Source organism: Mastigoproctus giganteus, chromosome 1 (assembly GCF_048544385.1).
Source record: "Mastigoproctus giganteus isolate SK-2022 chromosome 1, ASM4854438v1, whole genome shotgun sequence".
Lineage (NCBI taxonomy): Eukaryota > Metazoa > Arthropoda > Arachnida > Uropygi > Thelyphonidae > Mastigoproctus > Mastigoproctus giganteus.
The window spans coordinates 106,739,796-106,762,199 of record NC_143575.1 but is presented as its reverse complement, the minus strand read 5'-3'; the positions used below and the strand labels follow the sequence as shown (position 1 = coordinate 106,762,199).

General features: G+C 38.9%; 1 protein-coding gene and 1 non-coding gene across 3 annotated transcripts in view; one reads left to right on the top strand and one right to left on the bottom strand.

Moving 5' to 3' along the window:
* LOC150091079 (uncharacterized) overlaps positions 1-22,404 on the bottom strand; it is a 628,940-nt gene that overhangs the window by 93,411 nt on the left and 513,125 nt on the right. For both annotated transcript variants that reach the window (XM_090374068.1, XM_090374078.1), the window contains one exon: positions 17,877-19,485. In XM_090374068.1, coding sequence (XP_090230194.1) covers positions 17,877-19,485 — 1,609 coding nt within the window. The remainder of the gene's footprint in view (positions 1-17,876; positions 19,486-22,404) is intronic.
* Positions 15,185-15,315, top strand: LOC150091080 (U4 spliceosomal RNA). Its single transcript, XR_016547789.1, has one exon. It is a non-coding gene; the product is annotated as a U4 spliceosomal RNA (small nuclear RNA).

Here is a 22,404-nt window from a genome sequence, read left to right as displayed (position 1 = left end):
GTGATCACAGTGTACTGATGTGGGATTTACTTAAAGATATAATTACCATCAGGGGTAAAGGAAAAGGTTTTTTGCTTCCGTAAAGGTGAGTACAGTGATCTCAGACAGTTTTTTAATTCTGTACAGTGGAATCAACTGACGATGTTACCAACAGTAAATTCTAAATGGGAAGCATTCAATGAATTAATCGTGGATGCTACTAAATGTTTCATACCTATTAAGAAATATTATTCAAGGTTTAGGCCTAAATGGTTATCAAATGAACTAATGAGACTCGTGACAGAGAAGAAAAATGCATGGGATGCATATAAATTATCAAGCTACTCAGAAATCTATGGCAGATATAAGCTAGCCTGTAATCAGGTCACAAAGGAGGTTAGGCAGGCGAAGGCAGATTACGAGAAATCTTTGGCAAAAGATGCTAAGAAAAACAGCTAGGATTTTTTTACCTATATAAACTCTAAAAGGAAGGGGATGAATCTGATTGGTCCACTTGATATCGATGGTTCGACTATTGATGATCCTGCTCAGATAGCAAACAAACTGAATGAGTATTTTGCATTTTCATTCACACATGAGGAGTTATTAAGGTTTGAAAATGGCAGAAGATTATCAAATTGTAGCAGGGTGCTTATTATTTTCTAATAACTGAGAGCAAAGTGGAAGAGAAATTGTTGAAGTTAAACATAAGAAAGGCACCTGGGGTGGATGGGATCTATCCAGTTATATTAAAGGAGGCAGCAAAGGAAGTAAGCAAACCCTTAGCCATAATTATGAGAGCATCTTTGGACTCAGGGGAGGTCCCCACGGACTGGAGATGTGCAAATGTATCCCCAATTCACAAAGGGAGATCGAAGGGTGACACGAGTAATTACAGACCAGTTGGTTTAACTTCTATTCCGGGTAAAATAATGGAGTCACTGGTTAAAGATGCATTGCAGGATCATCTAGACAAGACTGCAGCAATAATTCAGATAGAGCATGGGTTTGTTAAGGGAAAGTCTTGTCTGACAAATTTGATAGGATATTATGCTGTGGTTACAAAGGAACTGGATGCAAAAAATAATTTTGATATCACATATTTGGATTTCAGGAAAGCTTTTGACACTGTTGCGCATGGAAGACTATTGTACAAATTGGAGCAGAATGGTATTAAGGGTAAGTTGCTACAATGGATAAAAGAATGGTTGAGTGGGAGAAGACAGAGGGTAGTAATTAATGGGTGCTGCTCTTCTTGGACTAATGTTATTAGTGGAGTCCCGCAGGGTTCGGTGTTGGGTCCTCTGTTGTTTTGTATATTTATCAATGATATTGATGAAGGTATATCAGGCTTAGTGTCGAAGTTTGCAGATGATACAAAGGTTGGCAGGGTTGTTAATGACAGTAATGGCAGTGTGCTACTGCAACAGGATCTAGATAATTTGGCCAGATGGGCTAAGAAGTGGCAACCGAAGTTTAACCTTGACAAATGCAAAGTACTGCATATGGGTAGAAGTAACCCCAGAGAAACGTACGAACTGTGTGGTACTACACTTAAGGTGGTAGAAAATGAAAAAGACCTGGGAGTAATTGTGCATTCAGATATGAAGTTTTCTGAACAATGCAGACAGGCTGCCAGGGCAGGTCATGGGGTTGTCAATGATATATAGGAATTTTGCTTGCAGGGAAAAGGAGGTGATTGTCCCTCTGTATAAGGCAATTGTCAGGCCATGCCTTGAGTACTGCGTACAGGTCTGGAGGCCTCATTTTAGGAAGGATGTATATTTGCTTGAGCGTGTACAGAGAAGGGCAACAAAATTGGTGAGGGGAATGAAGGGATCCTCTTACCAAGAAAGGCTTAAGTTCTGCAAATTGCAGTGGCTGGAGACTAGGCACCTGTGAGGTGATCTGATTGAGGTGTATAAGGCCTTGAATGGGTTGAGCACGCTGAACTGAATTATGATGGAATCCTTCCACTTGTTCAGATTACGAACCTAAGGGGGCATAAATTCAAATTAAGAAAAGACAGATGTAGAATAGATGTGCGGAAATTTGCCTTTAGCCAGTGGGTGGTTAATTGCTGGAACAAACGTCCATCTGTTGTTGTAGAAGTTGATAGGTTAAATAAATTTAAGGAAGAACTGGACAGGAATTTGGAGGGAATGGTGTGACTTTTTTTTGGCTGATGCTGCATCAGCTCATACACTTGCTTTCTTGCATCACATGCCATTACTACTACTATTCTCAGTGGATACCACTACTGAGAATACCGTTGTGAGAATAACACCACTGAGTGGATACCACACGACCGTTTCAGGCCAAATAGCTCTGAAACGGCCGTATAATTCGAAGGTAAACGACAGTCAACTCGCTATGAAGGTATTACAATATGAGACGTGATGAAAACGATGCCATTTCACCAATTTTGGTGATTACTGCGTACAGAACTGAAGCATTGAACTAACTTGTATGTTTAGTATTAGTATTAGTATTAGTATTAGTAGCGGCCGTATGGTGCGAGAAAGCCTATGGCTTATGCTGCACCAGCCAAAAAAAAAAAAAAAAAAATCCGAACAAAACAATGATAAAAACAAAAATTAAATACATAAATAAATAATAATAATTAATAAATAAATAAAAATAATAAAATGAAATTAAAAATTAAATAAAAAGGAAATTAATCCTATCATCCTATGCGCTTCCCTTACCCGAAAGTACTATCCAGATGACCTTTGAATTTCCCCAAACTGTCGGCCTCTACTACCCATGAAGGCAACTTATTCCAGTAATTTATAACTCGCTGGCTAAAATAAAACTTCCTGCAGTCCAATCTAAACATTTCCCCGCGTAACTTGAATTTATGTCCCCTAGTTCTAGCATCATTTATAATCTTGAAAATTTTGTCCTCATTCATTTTACTGATGCCTCTCAGAGCCTTAAACACCTCAATCAAATCTCCCCTAAGGTGTCTAGTTTCCAAACTCTGCAACCCACATATTCGAAGTCTTTCTTCATACGGACGCCCTTTTGCCGATCTCACCAGGCGAGTTACCCTTCTTTGCACCCTTTCAAGAAGCTCGATGTCTTTCTTTAGGTGCGGTCTCCATACTTGAACACAGTATTCCAAGTGTGGTCTAACATAGGCCTTATATAATGGGATTATCACGTCCCTATCTCTACTTGCAAAAGTTCGATAGATCATCGATAGGACACCATGGGCCTTCCTTGCAACCTGTTTACAATGCTCAGAGAATTTCATGTCTGACCGTATCGTAACACCCAAGTCCCTTTCCTCCAGTACTGGGTTTAGTTGAACTCCACCAAGTGAATAAGTTATTTTGGGATTACTGTTTCCCAGGTGTAATACCTTACACTTTGTTGGATTAAAGCACAGCTGCCATTTTTCTGACCATTCTTGAAGTCTATCTAGGTCTCTCTGAAGAAGCTCAGCTTGACAGTGATCATTAACTACTCTACCAATTTTAACATCATCTGCAAATTTAGACATCACGCCCTCTATCCCTTCATCAATGTCGTTTATGAAAATTAAAAACAACAGTGGTCCTAATACTGATCCTTGGGGAACCCCACTTCTTACATCAACCCAATCTGAGGAACAGCCATTTATCACAACCCTCTGCCTCCTGCCCTGAAGCCATCCTTCTATCCATCTAAGGATTTTTCCAGTGATTCCAACCTGTTCCAGCTTATAAAGCAACCGCTCATGTGGGACTGAGTCAAAAGCTTTGCTGAAATCTAAATAAACAATGTCGAAATTATTCCCTAAATCCAACTCGTGAGTGACCCTTTCGAAATAGCGAACCAGATTTGTTAAACATGATTTTCCCTTTACAAAACCATGCTGAGTATCCTTGAGAATTTCAATTCGATCCAAATGATCCTGAATTCCACCCTTGATCAATGCCTCCATGATTTTCCCTACTACTGAAGTCAGACTGACAGGTCGATAATTTCCCACTTCACTTTTAGAGCCACCCTTATGTATGGGAGATACATTTGCACTTTTCCAATCCAAGGGAATCTCCCCAGAGTCTAGTGATGCTCGCATAACCAGCCTCAGTGGTTCAATGCACTCGCTTGCCGCCTCTCTCAAGATTATAGGGTATATTCCATCAACTCCAGGAGCCTTACTAGTCTGTAGGCTTGAAAGTTTTTTCATTAAATAATCTTGCGAAATTTCAATATCATTAATTACATATTTTTTAACTTCGCTCCCACAATTTCCCATTGCCACAAAAGGCTTTTCATTTGTAAATATCGATGCAAAATAACTGTTGAGTTCATCTGCAACGGCAGCTGGTGTATTTATTACTATCCCCTTTCCCTTACGTAAAGGTCCGATCTGGTTTGTCCTGCTCTTCTTGGCATTTATATATGTGAAGAATTCTTTATCCCCCCTCTTTGCTCTGTTTGCTAGTGATTTCTCATAAACTGCCTTTGCCTGTCGAACCTTTTAGACAGGTGGTAACATTTCAGTAAATAACTTATACAAAATTATCATGTGGTATAACAGTGTATTTTATTTTAATTAAAATATATATTTATACGTAAATATGAGAAACAATGAAATTAAATTTCACAACGGAAAGAGCAGCAGCAGGTCCAATAGATCAATGTGTTCGATACACTTGTGTGAAATTAATAAGAAACGATATAATCGTTACTCTACACCGTTGTGCATGTCAGTACCAGAAACAACCAGCCAGTACCGGATCAAGGTATTTTCGCGCCGAGGGCAGAAAGATTTTTCGGCGCCACGTAAAGAATTTCGCCCCGAGCAAGGGCCTTGCTAGCCCGTGCCTTAATCCGGCACTGCAACCAGACAAGCTCAATCTTATCGAATATAAAATGATGTGTTCAACTGTTCACAATAGGCTTGCAATCCCAATTCAAATTTTATTGGTAAAGAGAAATTATAACGTCATAAAATGCAAAATAGTTCCTATTTCGTTTCATAAATAGTTTAATCAATCAGAAGGAAAGTGAAATACTGGTAAGAACTGTATAACCATGAAAGTGAAAGAAACGCGATTACCAATTTTTCTTGCGAACCTTCACTGGTTAGGAAACGCTGATCTACATTAAACAATATTTTTTGATAACAGTAAATCTCACACTTCTGGAGGTGTTTTAATAACTAGTGCTACTTTGCGGTGTGACGATGAGCCATTACGAAGTAACTTTTCAGCTATTGAAATCTGTTATTCCAACACCAAAGATGAATTCAAGACCTATAATCACGAAACGAGCATTCCTTTAAGTATTGACTATACTAATTAACCAATGACACTGTCCATTAAAAAGAATGAAAGAAGAAGGAGGATTAGTAATATCTCTCTTTTCTTCACTACCCTAAGACTAATCAGATATAACTAATTTCTCCTTGCAGATACTACATAACTTAATGGACTGGAAAACTAATATTAGAAACTTTGCTGACTCGAAAATGCGCGTTATAAAGATGTCCTTGACAAAAGTACACGTTCAAAGGTTAAGTTAAAACTCATAGACTATGTCGAATGATGATATCAGCTTTGCTGCAACTATATTTAAACTTCTTTTAAACTTTTTTTTTTTTGTGTGTCGAAAGCATGCTATGGTATGATATGGAATGGGAGAAAAATGTTTTTTTATTTAATGAAAAGATGCGAAAAGATTGAAAATATATTTTAAACGAGTAAACGAAATTAGGCAAATTACATCCATGTTTGTATGATTTTACATCCATTACAATTACATCCATCTATTTTGTATGATTTTAGTATTCTGTTCAAGCTCGCAATATATTTTAATAAAAAAATATTGCTTTGTTGCAAACAGCATGGATAAACCTCTATCACAGAAATGCTTTCCAATTCCATAAGATGGCGATAATCCATCAAGTGGCCATTAATATTAATACATTGCAAAATTCGCATTTTCATGGGTTCTCACTTAAAATGATCGCCCTGTGCAATGAAATTTACAAGTGACTTTCTTTATTCTGTGTATGGTGTCGATATCTTGTGAAATTATGGATGCGCACGAACAATGCAAGCAGTAAATGATCATGAGGTTCAACATACAGTAGCGTGTGTGCATGGTGGAATATGACCTCTAAACACAGTCGTTTAAAACAACTCAACGTGATTTTGTATGCACAGGTACCATCAAAATGTCACAAGGCACCATAAAAATCTTCGATATAGAAGCTTGTGAAAATGTTTAGGGAGACTGGAAATGTGAAATTGTGAGTGGTGTTCGCACATCCGACTACTCTGACCAAGGAACGTTTAAAACAGGTAAGAGAAAGTCTGGCAGCAAGCCCACTTAAGTCATTACAGAGGCTTGCACAACAAAAGGGAATGTCATGATAATTGTCATAAAGCTACAAGAATATTAAAACTGTTTCCGTACAAAGTGCATGTATGAAGAAACTTGTGCCATAAGATTATGATTGTATTAGGGGGTTTTTAGGAGCATCAGCGACTAACGCCATGTTGCTCCGTGTACACTGTCTGTAAATTGCGTGTGTTCTAAGGTCGATTTTCTGTTTTGCCGGACGAAAAAGACTCATAAAAGTTTCCTTCCGTCATCGACAGGATTCGAACTCGGGTCTTTTCCACTCGGTGTGAGGAGGACGGCAATCCTACCATCTGTGTTACCCAAGAGGGCACTGCGAATGGTTACTGTGTAAAGTGGATAAAGCGTCTCAAATGTCAGAATGATACATAAATAAATAAATATATTTTCTTTTTATACTCCGGGACGACCAAACGGTCGGAGGAATTCACAAGATAGACAGATTACAACAAACAGCACCGTATTCAGTAGTCACGGACTTGAACCCCGGTCACTCAAGGCACGTGTACTTATGCACCCGCGCGCCTGACTACTAGGCTACGGCGGCCTCAATATCTTCTCGAATGAAGCCTAGTTTCATCTGACTGGACATAAACTCTCAGATTATTCGTCTAGACTCTAGGGTATACGAAAACCTCCCTACACCCTATGAAGATTGGAGCGTGGTGTCAATGACCAGCCACACGACTCTTCGGTCTTTTTTTTACTATGTCTGTAATATCGCCTAGAAGTATTACAGACGTATTCCATGAATTCCTGGGACACTCCACGAAGGAAGAGATTGTTAAAGCATGGTTTCAGCGAGACAGCACAACAATTCACTTTACGTGCATCTATGGTCGTACTGTCCTTGTTTGAAATTATAAGACTATGGTCCATATCTGTCAGCACTGGACTTCTTTTTGAATCCTGCATACGTTAACTCCAGAAAAAGAATCTAATGACGACATATGCTGTAGGCATTGTCTCACTCTACGATATCATAGACAATGCATACAACCAAAAATACGCACTCTGGAACAAGTGAAAAGAAAACACTGCGGACAGTGTTTTCGAACTTGCTTCGTTGTACTCAGCTTTGTTGTAATTATGATGGCAACAATTTTCGATATTTTTGTGACAAAATTAAGTAACATCAGAGAAACTGCTACTTGTAAATTCATGTGTATAGCACGTTCTCATTTTTTGCTAAATGAAAACCCGAGTTTCCGCCTAATTGAGCACTGCAGTGAGGAAAAAGTCCATAAATGTTACCGTCTTCAGGGGACTTGAAGCGATCCTTTTTCCACATGACGGGAATGCAAACGATCACAACCACTGTACTTTTTTTTTTTTTTTTTTTTTTTTGTTAGTTGTTGGCGCATAGGCTTCTGTGGCCATAATGCACCTCCCAAGGTTTTTGCAGTAGTTTGATCCAAGCCCGAGGCGGGAATCGAACCCGCGATCTTTGGGTTGGCACACAGGCACTTTACCCACCCGGCTAGCCCGGTCGGCTCTATCCACGAATTTTAATAATAATTAATGAAATTTTAAAAACTGATAACTTTAATATAGAATCCTCAGAATGATGTAAGTAGTTGGAATTTTTTACCTAGAGCCAGCCATGCCGAAGTAATGGCACTTGTTGTTCAATACTTAAAGGTGCTCCCGATGTTGCCACTTTGACATGGCATGAAAGAGGGATTTGTTTCAAAAAATAGGTACAAGCAGTAGTAAAAAATCGAGGAAAAAAATCGGCCATATTAGGGCCACTCGAGATTTACCTCATCTACCGTGTGCATTATGCCTGAAAATTGAGTGTGTTCTCTAGCCGGTTTGCCTGTTTTTCTGGGTGAAAACTCCGAGTTTCTAGATGGGGAACATTGTTATCCTCACCTGAGACCAACTAACTCAGCAACGGAATGGAGAAAGCTCATAAAAGTTCCTCGGGTCATTGACGGGATTCGAACCCAGGCTTTTTCCACGATTTGGGGAGGACGGTGATTATAACCACAGTCCTACCGCAAAGATTGGTACTACAGGTAAGACAGTGGAAAAAAAAACCCATTATTTTTATTTTTAGTGTTTGTGTGTGTATTAACGCCAAAGCAGCTAAGGCTATGCTATGGGGTGTATGTGCATTGTATCTATAAATTCCAAGTATTCTTGATTCCCGGAGGAAAAATGCAACCCTCGCCTGAGACCAAGTAACTCATTGGCTATGTGAAGGGGGGGGACATAAAAATTCCTCGTGTCATTTACGGGATTCGAACTCGGGCCTTTTTAAACCTGTACAGAAATAATGTTTCAGTGTGACCAACATTAGAAAGTGTTGTTAGTCGAAAAAAAAAAAAAAAAAAATCATGCTTATATGGGTAAGGAACATTACACAGAAAGGACAGAACTCATGGGATACCTGGTTCCTGGGCAACGCGACGCTCTCATCCCTCTCGCTAGTGGACGAACTCACTGTTTGGCAGGTATATAGGTACACTGCATCACTGCATTCAGGTAGACGGTAATTCGATGTCAATATGGATAAACGTCGTGAGTTAACCGACTTCGAAAGAGGGATGATAGTGGGTGCCCGACGAATGGGTCACTCTATCGCGGAGGTGGGTCAGAAATTGCAATATCTCCGTTCGACAGTATCAAGAGTGTACAGTGTACAGGGAGTACGCCATTTCCGGAATAACAACTAGGACAGCGCTGTGGGCGGAGAAAGGTGGGATGAACATGGCCGTCGATGTCTGCCTCGCATTGTTTCAGCTAATCGAAGAGCGACAGTGGCACAAATCACCGCTGAATTCAACAAGGGAGGTGCCAGAACCGTCTCCACCAAGACCATCAGGCGATTAGCCACAATAGGTTATGGGAGCCGCCGATTCACCAGAGTCCCATTGTTAACACCACGACACAGGACTCTGCGCCTCAACTTGGCAAAAGAACATCGGCACTGGACCTTAGATGATTGGAGACGGTCTCCTTGTCTGATGAGTCCCGTTTCCAGTTATTTCGAGCGGACGGGAGGGTGTGTATTTGGCGGAAAAGGCACGAATCTATGCACCTCACATCAACAAGGAAGGTGGACGGTCGGTAATGGTCTGGAGCGTGTTCAACTGGCACACGTTGGGACCTCTGGTACGTTTAGACGCATCTCTGAACGTTCCAGGTTATGTGTCCATCCTTGCAGACCACCTGCATCCCTTCATGGTCATCGTGCACCCACAGGGCAATAGGCTATTCCAGCAGGACAATGCACCTCCCCACAGAGCCATGGTGACTAGAATATGGTTCAAAGAGCATTTCGCAGATTTTGCCACTACGGAATAGCCACCCCGTTCACCGGACATGAAGCTTGTGGAGCATCTTTGGAATGATGTGGAAAGGTCGGTTCCAGCTTTGGATCCTCCACCCAGGAATGCGACGGAATTATGGGCAGCGGTGCAACTATCATGAATGGAAATACCTGTGGACCGCTTTCGTGAATTAGTGGACTCAATGCCTCGCCGTATGACTGCCTTTATCCGGGCGAAAGGTGGATCTACCCGTTATTAGGCAGGTATCCTGTAATTTCTGTCCACTCAGCGTATATACAAATGGAATGTATTCTTTGTAGTTTTAATTTATAATTATCTAAAGAACTACTTGTGTACATTAAAAAACTATAAACTTATTAGTTATGTAGATGCGCCTGTATAAATGTAACCTTTCTTGTAAAACTAAATCAAGTAATGCGTATCACCACACAAAAAAAAAAGCAAAAAAAAACACACTTCTTAAGATTATCTTCTACTCGACACCATTTGTTCAGAGCTTTTCTAGAAGGCGTGAAAGCAGGGCATGGTTGATGCCTTGTCACATACTGAAGTGTGCTTGTTCGTAATAGGCTGCTAACTTGAGAAAGCACACTGAAGAGACTATTTATAGGTAGATTTTACCCTTGAGACGAGATATCGCTATTAAATTAAATTGATTTACTTTAGAACTTGTTTGTTGTTTGTTATTTGGTTTTTAGGAGCATTAGCAACTAAGACCATATTGCTCCGGGGATATGCGGTGGTTATTCCCTGACCTTTCCGCATCCTCCGTATTTGGTGGGCACGGGCGCGAACACCGGTCTAATCAAGAAGCGTGTGCTACGCATTGCTGCTCCTGCTCCTGCTCACCTGGCTACGGAGGCACCCACTTTAGAACTACAAGCTGAAAATATTAAAATTAAGTATATGAATTCAGTGAATTTTTTCAAGGATAAACTGAAATTACGGATCACACATTTCACCAAAAGATCTCCGTGACCTTTCTCAATCTTAAAATTGATGGCAGAAACCACTATGGCATATATAAGGTATTTGATCATTTTCGTTTCTCTATATACCCTGAAAATTTCGAGCGAATATTCACTACTGCCGGACGGATTTGGCGGAGTTGAACTAACGTTTAGGTGCCGCCACACATAAGACACAACACATGTCTATGCCCGACGGATTGCACCCTTCAAATCTGAAATAATTCAAGGAAAATCTCTTTAAGCAGTGTTTCAGATATCCCACACCCCAATTGCAGGTTGAGTTAGGTCGGACGATCTTGCAGGCCAGTGACCTGTAAAATGGAGCATGTGGACAATTCGCTCTTCCGTGAAGGTTTCTCGTAGGAGCTGTATGCATCATTGTCAATGTGGGGCGATTTACCATCCTGCTTAAACATTCTGATATCCATGTAAACTACGTTCATTAATCTCTGGAATAATTTTGGTCACAATAGGCTGAGGTATCGTATGCCATTAATTTGTATGTCTCAAAATTCCCTCGATAATTAATGGTTTCAAATAAAAAGGGATCAATAACAGCGTGTACCGTAAATCCACACCATACTGTAACCAATTAATGGGAGGAATGATTCGTAAATGCACATGAGGGCATCTCTACTCTAAAATCGACAATTTCTGCCTATCACAGATCCATCAAGGTGAATTTATGCTTCATTCGTGATATTAAATAACCATTCTGAATCCTGCACAACCTTGTCAATTATTTGGTGGGCGAAATCACGACATTTTTGAGAGTTTTGTGATTCCAATCGATGCAGATGTAAGACTTTACAGAGAATACAGGTCATGCGAGATGTGTGGAGAGTATTGGAAAATTTTAAGGAATTTGATCAGCTTGTTTCTGCAGTTGCACGTCAGAATTCTTTGCATGACTTCTTGTGATGCTGATGGACGACTACTATTAGGCAGCCTTCTTCGAAATCCCTTATAATATTTAATAGGTTTTTCTTGAACATGGGAACCATAAAACATTTTTCTGTCTTTGATAAACCCTAACGTTAATAACATTATCACCATTCTTTTAATAAAGTTTAATCAAAAGTGCTTTATTTTTGGGCAAAATTTTAAAACGAACTTAACTGAACTTGCTTATTTAAGTAAAACACATATTAAAAAAAAAAAAAAAAAACGAGATGATTTACTCAATTATCATCCAATTGCCTTACAGAATATTCTCAACAAAGTGGTTTATACTACTATTAAAATAGCAAATATATACAAACCCTTTCAGTAGGACTGTGATACTTTGTCACTAATTTGAATTTTATTGTTGTTTTTCGGTTTTGATAAGATTCATGCAGGTGGCATTCGTTTCTATATTACATGTAATAATTTACTCTAAACGTCCACTGATTTAGAGACAAATTTCACTAACATACGGAATCAGGTACGTTACAAACTTGTAATTAGCGAAAATAACAGAAAAATCTTATTAATCAAACCTTCTCACCAGATTGCTGAATTTATACACAAAATAAAATTCCAATGCCACATTCTTTACATATGTTAAAATATAACCTTGCTCTTGCAAGTATCTCAACATAAATATCTGAGCTTGGGGTCAGACCACTCTTTGCACTGAGCTAAACATTAATTACACAAACTGAGATTCTTCCTATACTTATTTTAACGCATTGAAAATAACCTGAATCTGACCACTAGAGTTTCTATCTGATTTGCTTTAATAGACTCTGTTGTAAACTATGCTGTCAAGAACAATACAACCCAAATTAAGACAATAATTTTTTGAACAGAACGCTTAAGTTACATATGAGTAAGCAAATCAGGAATTATCTTAATTTGAGAAATTAGATATCCTATTTCTCAAACTTAAACTAATACACCACTGAACTCTCAAGAACTGAAATTAAATTTAATATTTAATAATGAAGACTGTAAACCTTTTACAGTTAATACACTCATTTCGATAACACTATCTTTAGATTACAAAGAGAATCTGTGTTAGCTCATCCGGCACCTCTGAATAAATACGGTTTTAGGAACACTTTCTATATTATTAATACTGTTAAGCAAACTGAAATTCAAAATAAAAAAAAATGCTTATTCATCTGGTAAACTGAAATTTTTAGAACGAACACAATGCAAAATGATTTTTTTTAATTTCTTTTGTCTACTAAGTAAAATGAAATTAAGAAGTTTTATTCCCTTCTGTTCCTCCCAGGGGACAGAATTATGTTGTATAAATTTTTCAATTTATTTAAATAATTAAAATTTGTTGTTAAGGCGCTGGCCACTCCTTAGCAAGTTCATTTGTAAGGACCCATCCTTACAATAATTTAATAAAGTTTTGATAAATATTGGAAGAATTAATTGTAGTGTAAATAGTTAGTTTTCAGCTCAAATAATATGTGTTAGGAACCACTGGAATTTGGAAGTTTATTCCAGCCACGCCTAGCTCTAGTTATATCTTGTTTGTAAAGGATTCCTTAAGTGAGTAAGTAAAAGTATAATAGACCGAAACAAATCCCACTTAAGACAGGAGCATATACTCTATAGAAAGGACACTGAGTGCGGGGGTTGGCCCTCTTAAAAATTTTACGGTGCGACTCTAGCAGGTGTGGGCGAGGTAGTAATGGATGTGAATGTGAGGTCACAAAGAAGGCATGAAACTTGCTTAGTTGACCGGAACTTACGTTTATTTTTCTCGAAAGTGCCGGAAATTTCCAGACCAACGGAAGTTCGGACACAAAAGGATGGAAAAACACGCCCACGGAAATGAAAGGAGACGAATAAGAATCACGAAGGAAAGGATGTGGAAGTCAACGATTGGCCAGGAAGAAAGCGGAGGGATTTTTGAGAGAACGGAGAGAAGGGTCTGAAAAAAAGATTGAGACGGGGCAGATTCGAGGAGTTGAGTTTTGGGGTGATTCGGAAAGAGTCGTGGTCTAGTTTGGGTGGTGGATGCAGGCCTGGGGAGATGGAAGTAGTAGCGGGAGAATTGTGATAAGAACTCTAGGTAAGACTAGAGTAAGGAGGAATGTTCACTTGTAGATATTGAAGCAGTATGGAGGGAGAAAGGAAATATACACTCTGAGAATTCTAGAGGTAAAGTTTAATCAAATGAGCTGTCGAGCGACTGGCCTACTCGGAAAGCACCTCAGTCCACGGAAAAAATGCAGGCTAGGAAAGAATATAGGATCCTGAATTAAATCCAGCCGCGTAGTACCCGGTAGGGAAACATCAGAAAGATTACCGTGATCCCCGGATGGACGACCTTCTGCATTCCAGTCCACGCCTAAGACAGACAGGAACGTAAACCGAGCAAGGAGAAAATCACGTAAGTGTTAGGAAGTTTTCTGAGAATAAATGAACCTAAATTAGTAAGGGCAGGACTATAGGAGAATGCTATATAGTTATGGAAGGATGTCTAAGTGATAAATATATATATAAGTGTACTGTACTAATGTAATACATAAAGAAAGATAATCAGACTAGGGGGTGGCATAAGAGTAATGTAATTAAGGTGTCAGTAGTATATAATTGGAAGTGAAGTTCTGTATTAATGTTTGATAGAAAGAAATGACCTATTAAGTAATTAAGAATTGTTAACGATTGGGTAAAGGTTTCCTAACTAGTGTAAAGTTAAAAGTTGAATTTTGAATTATTGTTAATGTTGATTTAAGGTGAATATATCTGATTGAAGTAGGAATTGATTAAACAGGTAGGCTATTAAGGAGTTGAGGAATTAATTGACTGGAAGGGTACGATTTAATTTGGTTGAATAATGTTGACTGTTAACCTGGCTATAAGGAAATGTTTGATTGAATAAATGTACTTTCCTTACAATTTTGGAAAACGAACTCTTAATGACTTTGTTAGCCAGCTCATTGGCTGATAGTTGGCAGTTCATTTATACGGACTGTTTAGGAGTAGAGAGAGAGGGATTGTGTGAGGTGAATACCATGACCCATCGAAGCCTATGTAGAACATGAAGAGACACAATGTTATAATATATAAGAATATGTATTGGAATTGGATAATTGTTGGTGAAATGATTTATTTGATATCACGATATATACACATTTAAACGTTAGTAACATAACAAGTCTCCAACTAAATATTGTATTCAGTTAAATGTTATTGCAAGTTTTCTTATATATGATATGTCAATAAACAATGTTATATTCTACATTCATGTGTGTGTGTGTCTGTTATTCCGAAACTGAGCCAGTCCAGTGGAAGAATACCTAATATAATTGGGGTCCCCGTGAGTCTGGGATTTTCTGAGATCAATCAAGTCAGGTGTTAAAGTGGGAGGGGTTTATAAGGGGATATATAAATAAAATAAATATAATAAATAAATAAATATAAATTGATACAAAAAAGGAGATACAATAAGATAACATCATTTACCCACCCCCACACATTGATCTGTAGAAATCTGCTATTTCGATAAGTATTGTATTATTATTATTATTATTACTATTATTATTACAAAACTTTTCATCCTTTATGGGATTTTTACCGCCTATGACGGGTACTAGTATCAAGTGTTTGGAGTGGTTCGGCCAAGATTTTGCGCAGAGGCAATGTTGTAGCCAATGAAATTCAAACTGAGGTGCTACTATTACTGTTTGAAAACTATTAGTTCTTCCTGATGGGGAATTCCACCCCGTGAAGGGTACTGGTACCAAGTGCACAAGGTGGTTATTATTATTATTTATTATTTATTTTATTTTTCTCAATTTTTTTATGCAGGAATTGCTATACAACAGATAAAATACAGTATTTATAGAATAAAACCATTGCAAGCCAGTGATACTTATACCCATAAATCAAATCAAAGATAATAGCAAGCTCTGCTTTACCTAAATATAGGCCAGGAAAGTTGTTAATGGAAATTAATTGAATTAGAAAACTTAACCTACCTGGACAATGCGATTTACAGGGCCAGAAGTTCAAGACATAACAGATAAATCATAATTTCAAAGGCAACTATATCTTCCCGGAAACTTTATCAGGGTTTATCAAGTAATAACAAGTTAGTAACAAACGAGATTACGTCTTGCTGACATGTTAGTCGGCTTTATGGAAATTGCAAATAGAATGCTACTTAAGGAGAAAAATACACCACGTCTTTGAAATGATGTGCTACGGACAGCTCTTCCGAATTTCTTATAAGGAAAATATCCTCTAGCGGGATATAACCTGTAGCACACTGGACATATATATATATAATCATTGTCTTCCCAACACCGGCTGGAAAGAGTGTGACTTCGAAGCCCGTGAATGATGCGAAGAATTTTTATGGTCATTTTTTCACAACGTGGCTGAGTTAGTCGGTCATCAGCGGAGGGTTGTTGCATGGTATTATCATCTAGAAACGTGGTTTTATGTACAGTAAACATGCAAATCGACCACAGAATGCACGGAATGTAAACTGTGTACACACACGTAACATAATACCAATAAAGAATTTAAAAAAGAATAACTATTGCAGCAGGATTAACAGAAAATAATCCATGAATCAAAAGATATAAAAATATTCTCTTTTTTCATACAAAAGATATACAAAATACATGCTTTAAAATCAGATGACATTAATAAACTCTGGCATTCCTTGCTGATTCAAGTTATAGGGGTAAGTCAGGCACAAGCCTCAACACATATTTAAAAAAATGGACGGGTTGATTATTAAAAGAACCATTACTTTATAGGAATATGGTCAATTGGAGACTGTTCTCGAGAACTGTTTTCTAAGAAGCACTTTAGTGGTCTCTATAAGACTACGGATGGAAGAAGACCGTCGATGACGCTACTGAGAAGGAAAATTTTGACGACACAACTAAACCAAATATTCAAAAAGTTTTTACACACAAAATTGCACAGCTCCAGACGTGAGAAGCCATGTGTAGTTTGTGAGTGACCGAGTTTTTTCGGATTCCGTTGTGTTTCTTCCTAGCATAATGGACAATGGAATTTAATTGTTTTGTGCTGCTGTGAGCAAATTTAGGAATGCCAAGAAACTGAAAAGCAAGTGGTGTATCAGGTGGTTGGCCAATTCAAGAGTGGATGACAATCGCTGGAATATGATTCTCATATCGGTAAATTAACAACAACATGTAATGAAAAACATCACTGGCCGTATTAAGGTCATCAGACGTGGCTATAGACGAATTATTAACGAAGCTAGCAAGATCAAATTCACTAGCTGACATGAAATTATTAATGATGAGCTCAGTATATACTGAACTACGTCCCAAGAAATTTCAAAAACGGGGGAACAGGTGAGACGTACTCACATGCTGTCCGGCAGAGCTGATGCGGGCCAAGATTTGTTCACAGAGCTTTCAGCAGGAGATGCAGCATCGTTCGAAGATGGCAATGAAGACTAGCACGGACAGCAGTTTATGGAACTGCGTTTTATAATAACATACCTGATGGAAGAATTGAGACAGCAAAAGGGGCATGCCTTGAAGGATCTCAAGTGCTAAAACAGGGTATCATTTAAGGTACGTATATAAAAGGAAATTCAACAACTTTATTAGAGTTATGTTTTTTTTTCTTTGTTTTTTTTTATTTTTTTTACATCTTAGTTTTCAAAACTAAGGAGAAAGGAAAGAGTATAATTAAACAGAACTAAATGATTTGCAATGAAATAAACTACACGTTTCATTCCTTTTTGTATTTTAATACCTTTCTGTCACTTTCATGACACTCGCAGTCGCGTTCTAACTCCTGACATATCCTCTCACTTGACTTGCAACACGAAAAGCCAGAAAGTTCTGCCTTGTGAGTGAAATTCTGGCAGCGGTACAGATAGATTTTAACTAGTAAAGCAAGTAGGTCATTAAAGCAAAAGCGAAATTCCAGAAACTTGAAGAGCTACAAAACTACAACACTCTCTACTGGAAATCATATCAGGGTAGTACGGTAATATAACTAAAACAGAAAGTGCTTTTAGGTATCTAGTGTTATTAGCGCTTCAAGGAAGAAAACGAAATGAAGAGGATATTTAAATATTAAGGTAGAAAATATCGAAGAAGCTATACACAATATTGAAATTTTACTATTTAAGCACACTCATCAGTGCTAAAGAAAATCTATTAACATTTCATAGTACGGTAATTTTATTTACGTTAATAAAACGGCACATGGAAAAAAAATATCAATTATAACTTATATGTAAGAGGAAAGCACATGTTTATCCAAAACAGCTTAATAAATATCCACCAGAATCTAAATGAAAATTCTTCGTACTCACCCTTAAGAACCAATCATCTTCCTTCGCAGCTTTTGTTAAATGGGCTTCCATTGCTACCCAGTCGATAGTAGGCATAGCTGTCTCTATATTATACACATCAAAGTCACACGGGTTGTCTGGAGAGCTGGTTTTATCGTCTTTCTTAGCAGTGCTCTTCGTACCCACAGTCGTTGTCGTCGACCTTTGCGATCCCCCAAGTGAAGGTGCACGGCTGGTAACACAAAGAACGTTGTTATTGTTACAATTTTCATTGATATTTGATCCGTCAGTTCTAACGTTCATTGTTATACTTGTTTCTGTGTGCGAGTTATCACGACGAGTTGGGGATGCACAATCCCATTTCTGTAAAGGCTTTACATATGCCATGTTGGCGGCACTATTTGATTTTGTTTCAGATGGTTCTCTTTGGTGGTTTATATTAATCTCGGCACCGACAACAAGTGCAGTCTCACACGCATGAGGTACTGTGCCAGCGTCTGCTGATGGAATTTTTGACAAACTAGTTTCAGTAATGGAATCTCCGGTTTTCACTTCTTCGTTTTTGAAAACGTTGTGCAAATTATTCCGACTAGAAGTTTCGTCTGTATTCCTGGCTTTGTGTTCTTGTTCAGTGTCAGTTGAATTTTCCACTTTTGTGCACTGTGTATTCCATAATACATTAGTGGGATCGTTGTTTTCGTCTGGTGAATTCCACGGACTAGGATCTCTTTGCGATTTTAACCTGTGCTGGTACTCTTTGGTCATGTTCTTTGGCAAGCTTTCGCCGGTATTCAAAATTTTAGGCTCATTAAGACAATCCAGGAGGCAATGGCGGATGTTGACATCATCTTCGGTATGCTGAACAAGGCACTGGATATCACTATGCTTGCTGGTCACTGCAAAATTGTTAAATACGTTGCTGGTAGACATATTGATATCCAGATCTGAAGACGAACTGGTGTCACTCATAGGACTGATATCGTTTGCATCGGAGCTTCTTATTGGGGAAGAAGTGGTAACATCGAGAGGGAGAACGTCAGGGAGATTACTCTTCTGTAAAAGTTGGGTATTTTTCTCGGAGTTATTTGGCGTGTCGCTGGTTTCTAGGTGCGTTGTCCTTCGTTCAGTAGTTGCAGCTGTTTCTTGATTTCGGTCTTCAGAGACATAGGGTTTATCGGAGCTAATGTACAAGTGCTCATCAAGGAAATTGTTGTTGTAGTTGTTCTCTAATAGGCAGCTGTCTTTTGTCTGGTCTGACATGTCGGAAGAGTCGGAAAACAGAGAATCCTCGCTGTCGTCTGCTTCATCCACTGAACTGCTACTATTGTTATTATTATTATTGTTGCAGTCGTCACTGATGGAATCGTAGTCGTCTTCTCGAGGATGTCTTTCCTTGTCTGAAACTCCTAGTAGCGGACTAGTCTCTGTGTACTCAAGGTCGGACAAGCTGTCTTCTTCAGCATGGTGAACTGAGTATTCTTCAGGTGAAGATAAAGACATTGCCTGGTCGCTTCCATCTTCTACTGGAGACGCCAGAGTTGGGAAGTAACCAGCACGACCTATGATGTCTCGTGCTGTGAAATTCCTATGATGTCTTGTGCTGTGAAACGTCCTCCATCCGTGGTAAATCCTAGAAATCAAAAGGATGCATTATTCAACAAAAATTGCTTGATTTACTAATTAATTTAATCTCTTCATTACCTCTTCCTTATAATTCTTCATAGTAAGGGGGGAAAGGACTGGTTGTAATCAAATGCTAGATATGGTGCCCTCGCGGGTAACACAGTGCAGAAAACTACCGTCCTTCCACACGATTCAAAACGAGGCGTTTTCCGGGTGGAAAACGGCTGCATCCTGCCAATGATGTGAGAATTTTTTTTCAAAATCTGGCTGAGTTACTCGGTCTCAGGCAAGGGTTGCATGGTTTTTCGTCCAGGAAAATCGATCATGTTGCTGTTGTAGGGTTTTAGGAGAATCAGCGACAAAAACCATATTTCTCCGAATATATTTTCTGTAAATTACGTGTGTTCTGTGGTCGATTTTCTGTTTGCTGGAGGGGGAAACCGGAGTTTCCGGGAGAAAAAAACATGCTACCCTCCCTTAGACCGACTAACTCAGCCACATAAATCGATCATAGAATACACGGAATTTAGAGATATAATATACTGAAGCCTCATAGCCTTATTGCGTAGCACACGCTTCTTGATTAGACCGGGGTTCGAGTCCGTCACCACCAAATACGGAGGATGCGGAAAGGTCAGGGAATGACCACCGCATATCCCGGAGCAACATGGCCTTAGTTGCTAATGCTCCTAAAAACCAAAAAACAAAACAACCTTATTGCTCTGGCGCTCAACACAGCCCTAACACCTGGACCTGGTGAGGGATAGATATGCCTATTTAAGACAGCTGAAGGATCTAGAAATGTAGCATAAAATCACCCTGCTACTATGTGGAATATGAGGTTAATTCGATTTGCAATGAGATCGCATCGCATCGCATTGCTATGCAAAACTATGCGATGCTTGTCACATCATTACAATTCTTGTCTCATCATTGCAATCCTTGTCTTATCATTGCAATCCTTGTCTCATCATTGACTTGTGAAAAAAAGTCCATAAAAATTCCTTGCGTCATTAATGGGAGTCAATCTGAAGCTTTTTCCACTCCGTGTAGAAGGGCAGTGAATATAACCACTGTACTAGCCGCGAGTTCAATATATAAGGACAGTAGTTCATAAAACAAAATACTGTAGGGCTATTTCAGCCATTTTAATTTCAACAAAAAATGAATTTTCGGAAAATTTTGTTTAATCAGTACAAAGAGAAATTAACATAGTTTAAAATGAATCAGTTAAAATTTATTAAAGGGTCGACTTATAATAACTATTAAACAAAAAATAAACCCATTCGAATAATTCAAAACCGAAAAAATGTGTATATTCTGTTCATGGGTGAGGTTATTCTAATCAAATAAGTTCTTGTAAATTATGTGGCTATATACAGGGTGTCCGGACTAGAGGTATCCAAAAATAACGGTTTATTTTTGGATACCTCTAGTATCCAAAAATCGAGAACCACTCATTATATTTTCTCAAACGAAAGCACAGTCGATAGGAAATCTCTCCAAGATTTGTTTCGTCACACTGTCCAGGTCACTAGTGAAGGCACGTCACCAGTAGTCACGCACGCTCAAAAACGGCATAAGAACGGCTATTACCTAAGTCAATGTCTGATTAGGTGTACAATAATGGCGACATCAGTCCATTCTTTTTCATAGAGCCTAAAGTGACGGGACACACCTTGACATGCTGCAGATCTTTGCTGTTCCACAGATTCCCACAGGTTTCAGGTTTCAGCAAGATGGTGCTCCACCACACTTCCGTCGAGATGTTACCACGTTTCCGATCCAACACTGTTGGATCGGAAAAGGAGGCCCAACTGCCTTGCCGCATAGATCTCCGAATACGACTCCACTGGACTTTTTTGCATAGGGTTTTATTAAAGGCTGTGTGTACCAGAAAAAAGTTCGGGATCTGAACGATTAGGAAACAGCGTATCGTTGAAGCAGTTGTTCTAATAACGCCGTAGATGCCGGAAAACACTTGGCAAGAGCTCGAGCATTGTTTTGACACCTGTCAAAACAATGACAGGTTCGAATCAAAAGGTGCCCTCATTGAACTTTACTAACCTTCATAAAAACTTGGTGAGTTACTCAGTACAATAACAAAAAAATTATTTTTATACACCTTATAGATGCTGAGATATGTGTGTGTATTTTTGGATAGCTCTAGCTCGGACACCCTGTATATACTCCACAACTAATGTCAACATTTTTTTTTTTTTTTTTTACAAAGCTCTATTTATTCTACTACACTGTTAGGCATATCCTCCTTCCTGCTTCTTATTATACTAATGACATTGTCTTCGTACTGGCGATGTTGCCGTAGAAGAGTCAAATATGACTGCTCTATGAAAGCCCATCAGAAGAAGAAGGGTGCGGTTAGTGAAGTCTTGGGCTGTGTAAGACGGTTGTTTATTTTGGATAAAGCGCAGAAGAAACAATGTACATGACGCGATAGTATATGTCTGTAAATTGTGTGTGTGTTATCGAGAGTTGGTTTTTCGGATGACAAATTCGAGATCATGGGAGAAAAACCGCGCAAACTTCACTCAGGATTTGAACCCAGGCCTTTTCCACACGGTGTGGGAAGGCAGCGACAGTAGTCACTGTGCTGCCCATAAGGGCATATCAATAAAAGTCTAATGGAAACGTTCATAACTGTATGGGAACGATGTTATCGACCGCAGCATAGCTGGTCGCTGGATTAAGGCGGATTAGCCGTTCTGCCGACTTCCCTTGTTGATGCTGATCACAGTCAGTTGGTATGGATGTCAATGTTCAACAGCTAAACAACATTGCCATTAGGTGGGTATTAAGCGCAAAAGCAACTAAGACTATGAGACGTCAGTATATTGCCGACTGGGATAGCCGGGTGGGTAATGGGTAAAGTGCCTGCCTGGCAACCCAAAGGTCGCGGGTTCGAATC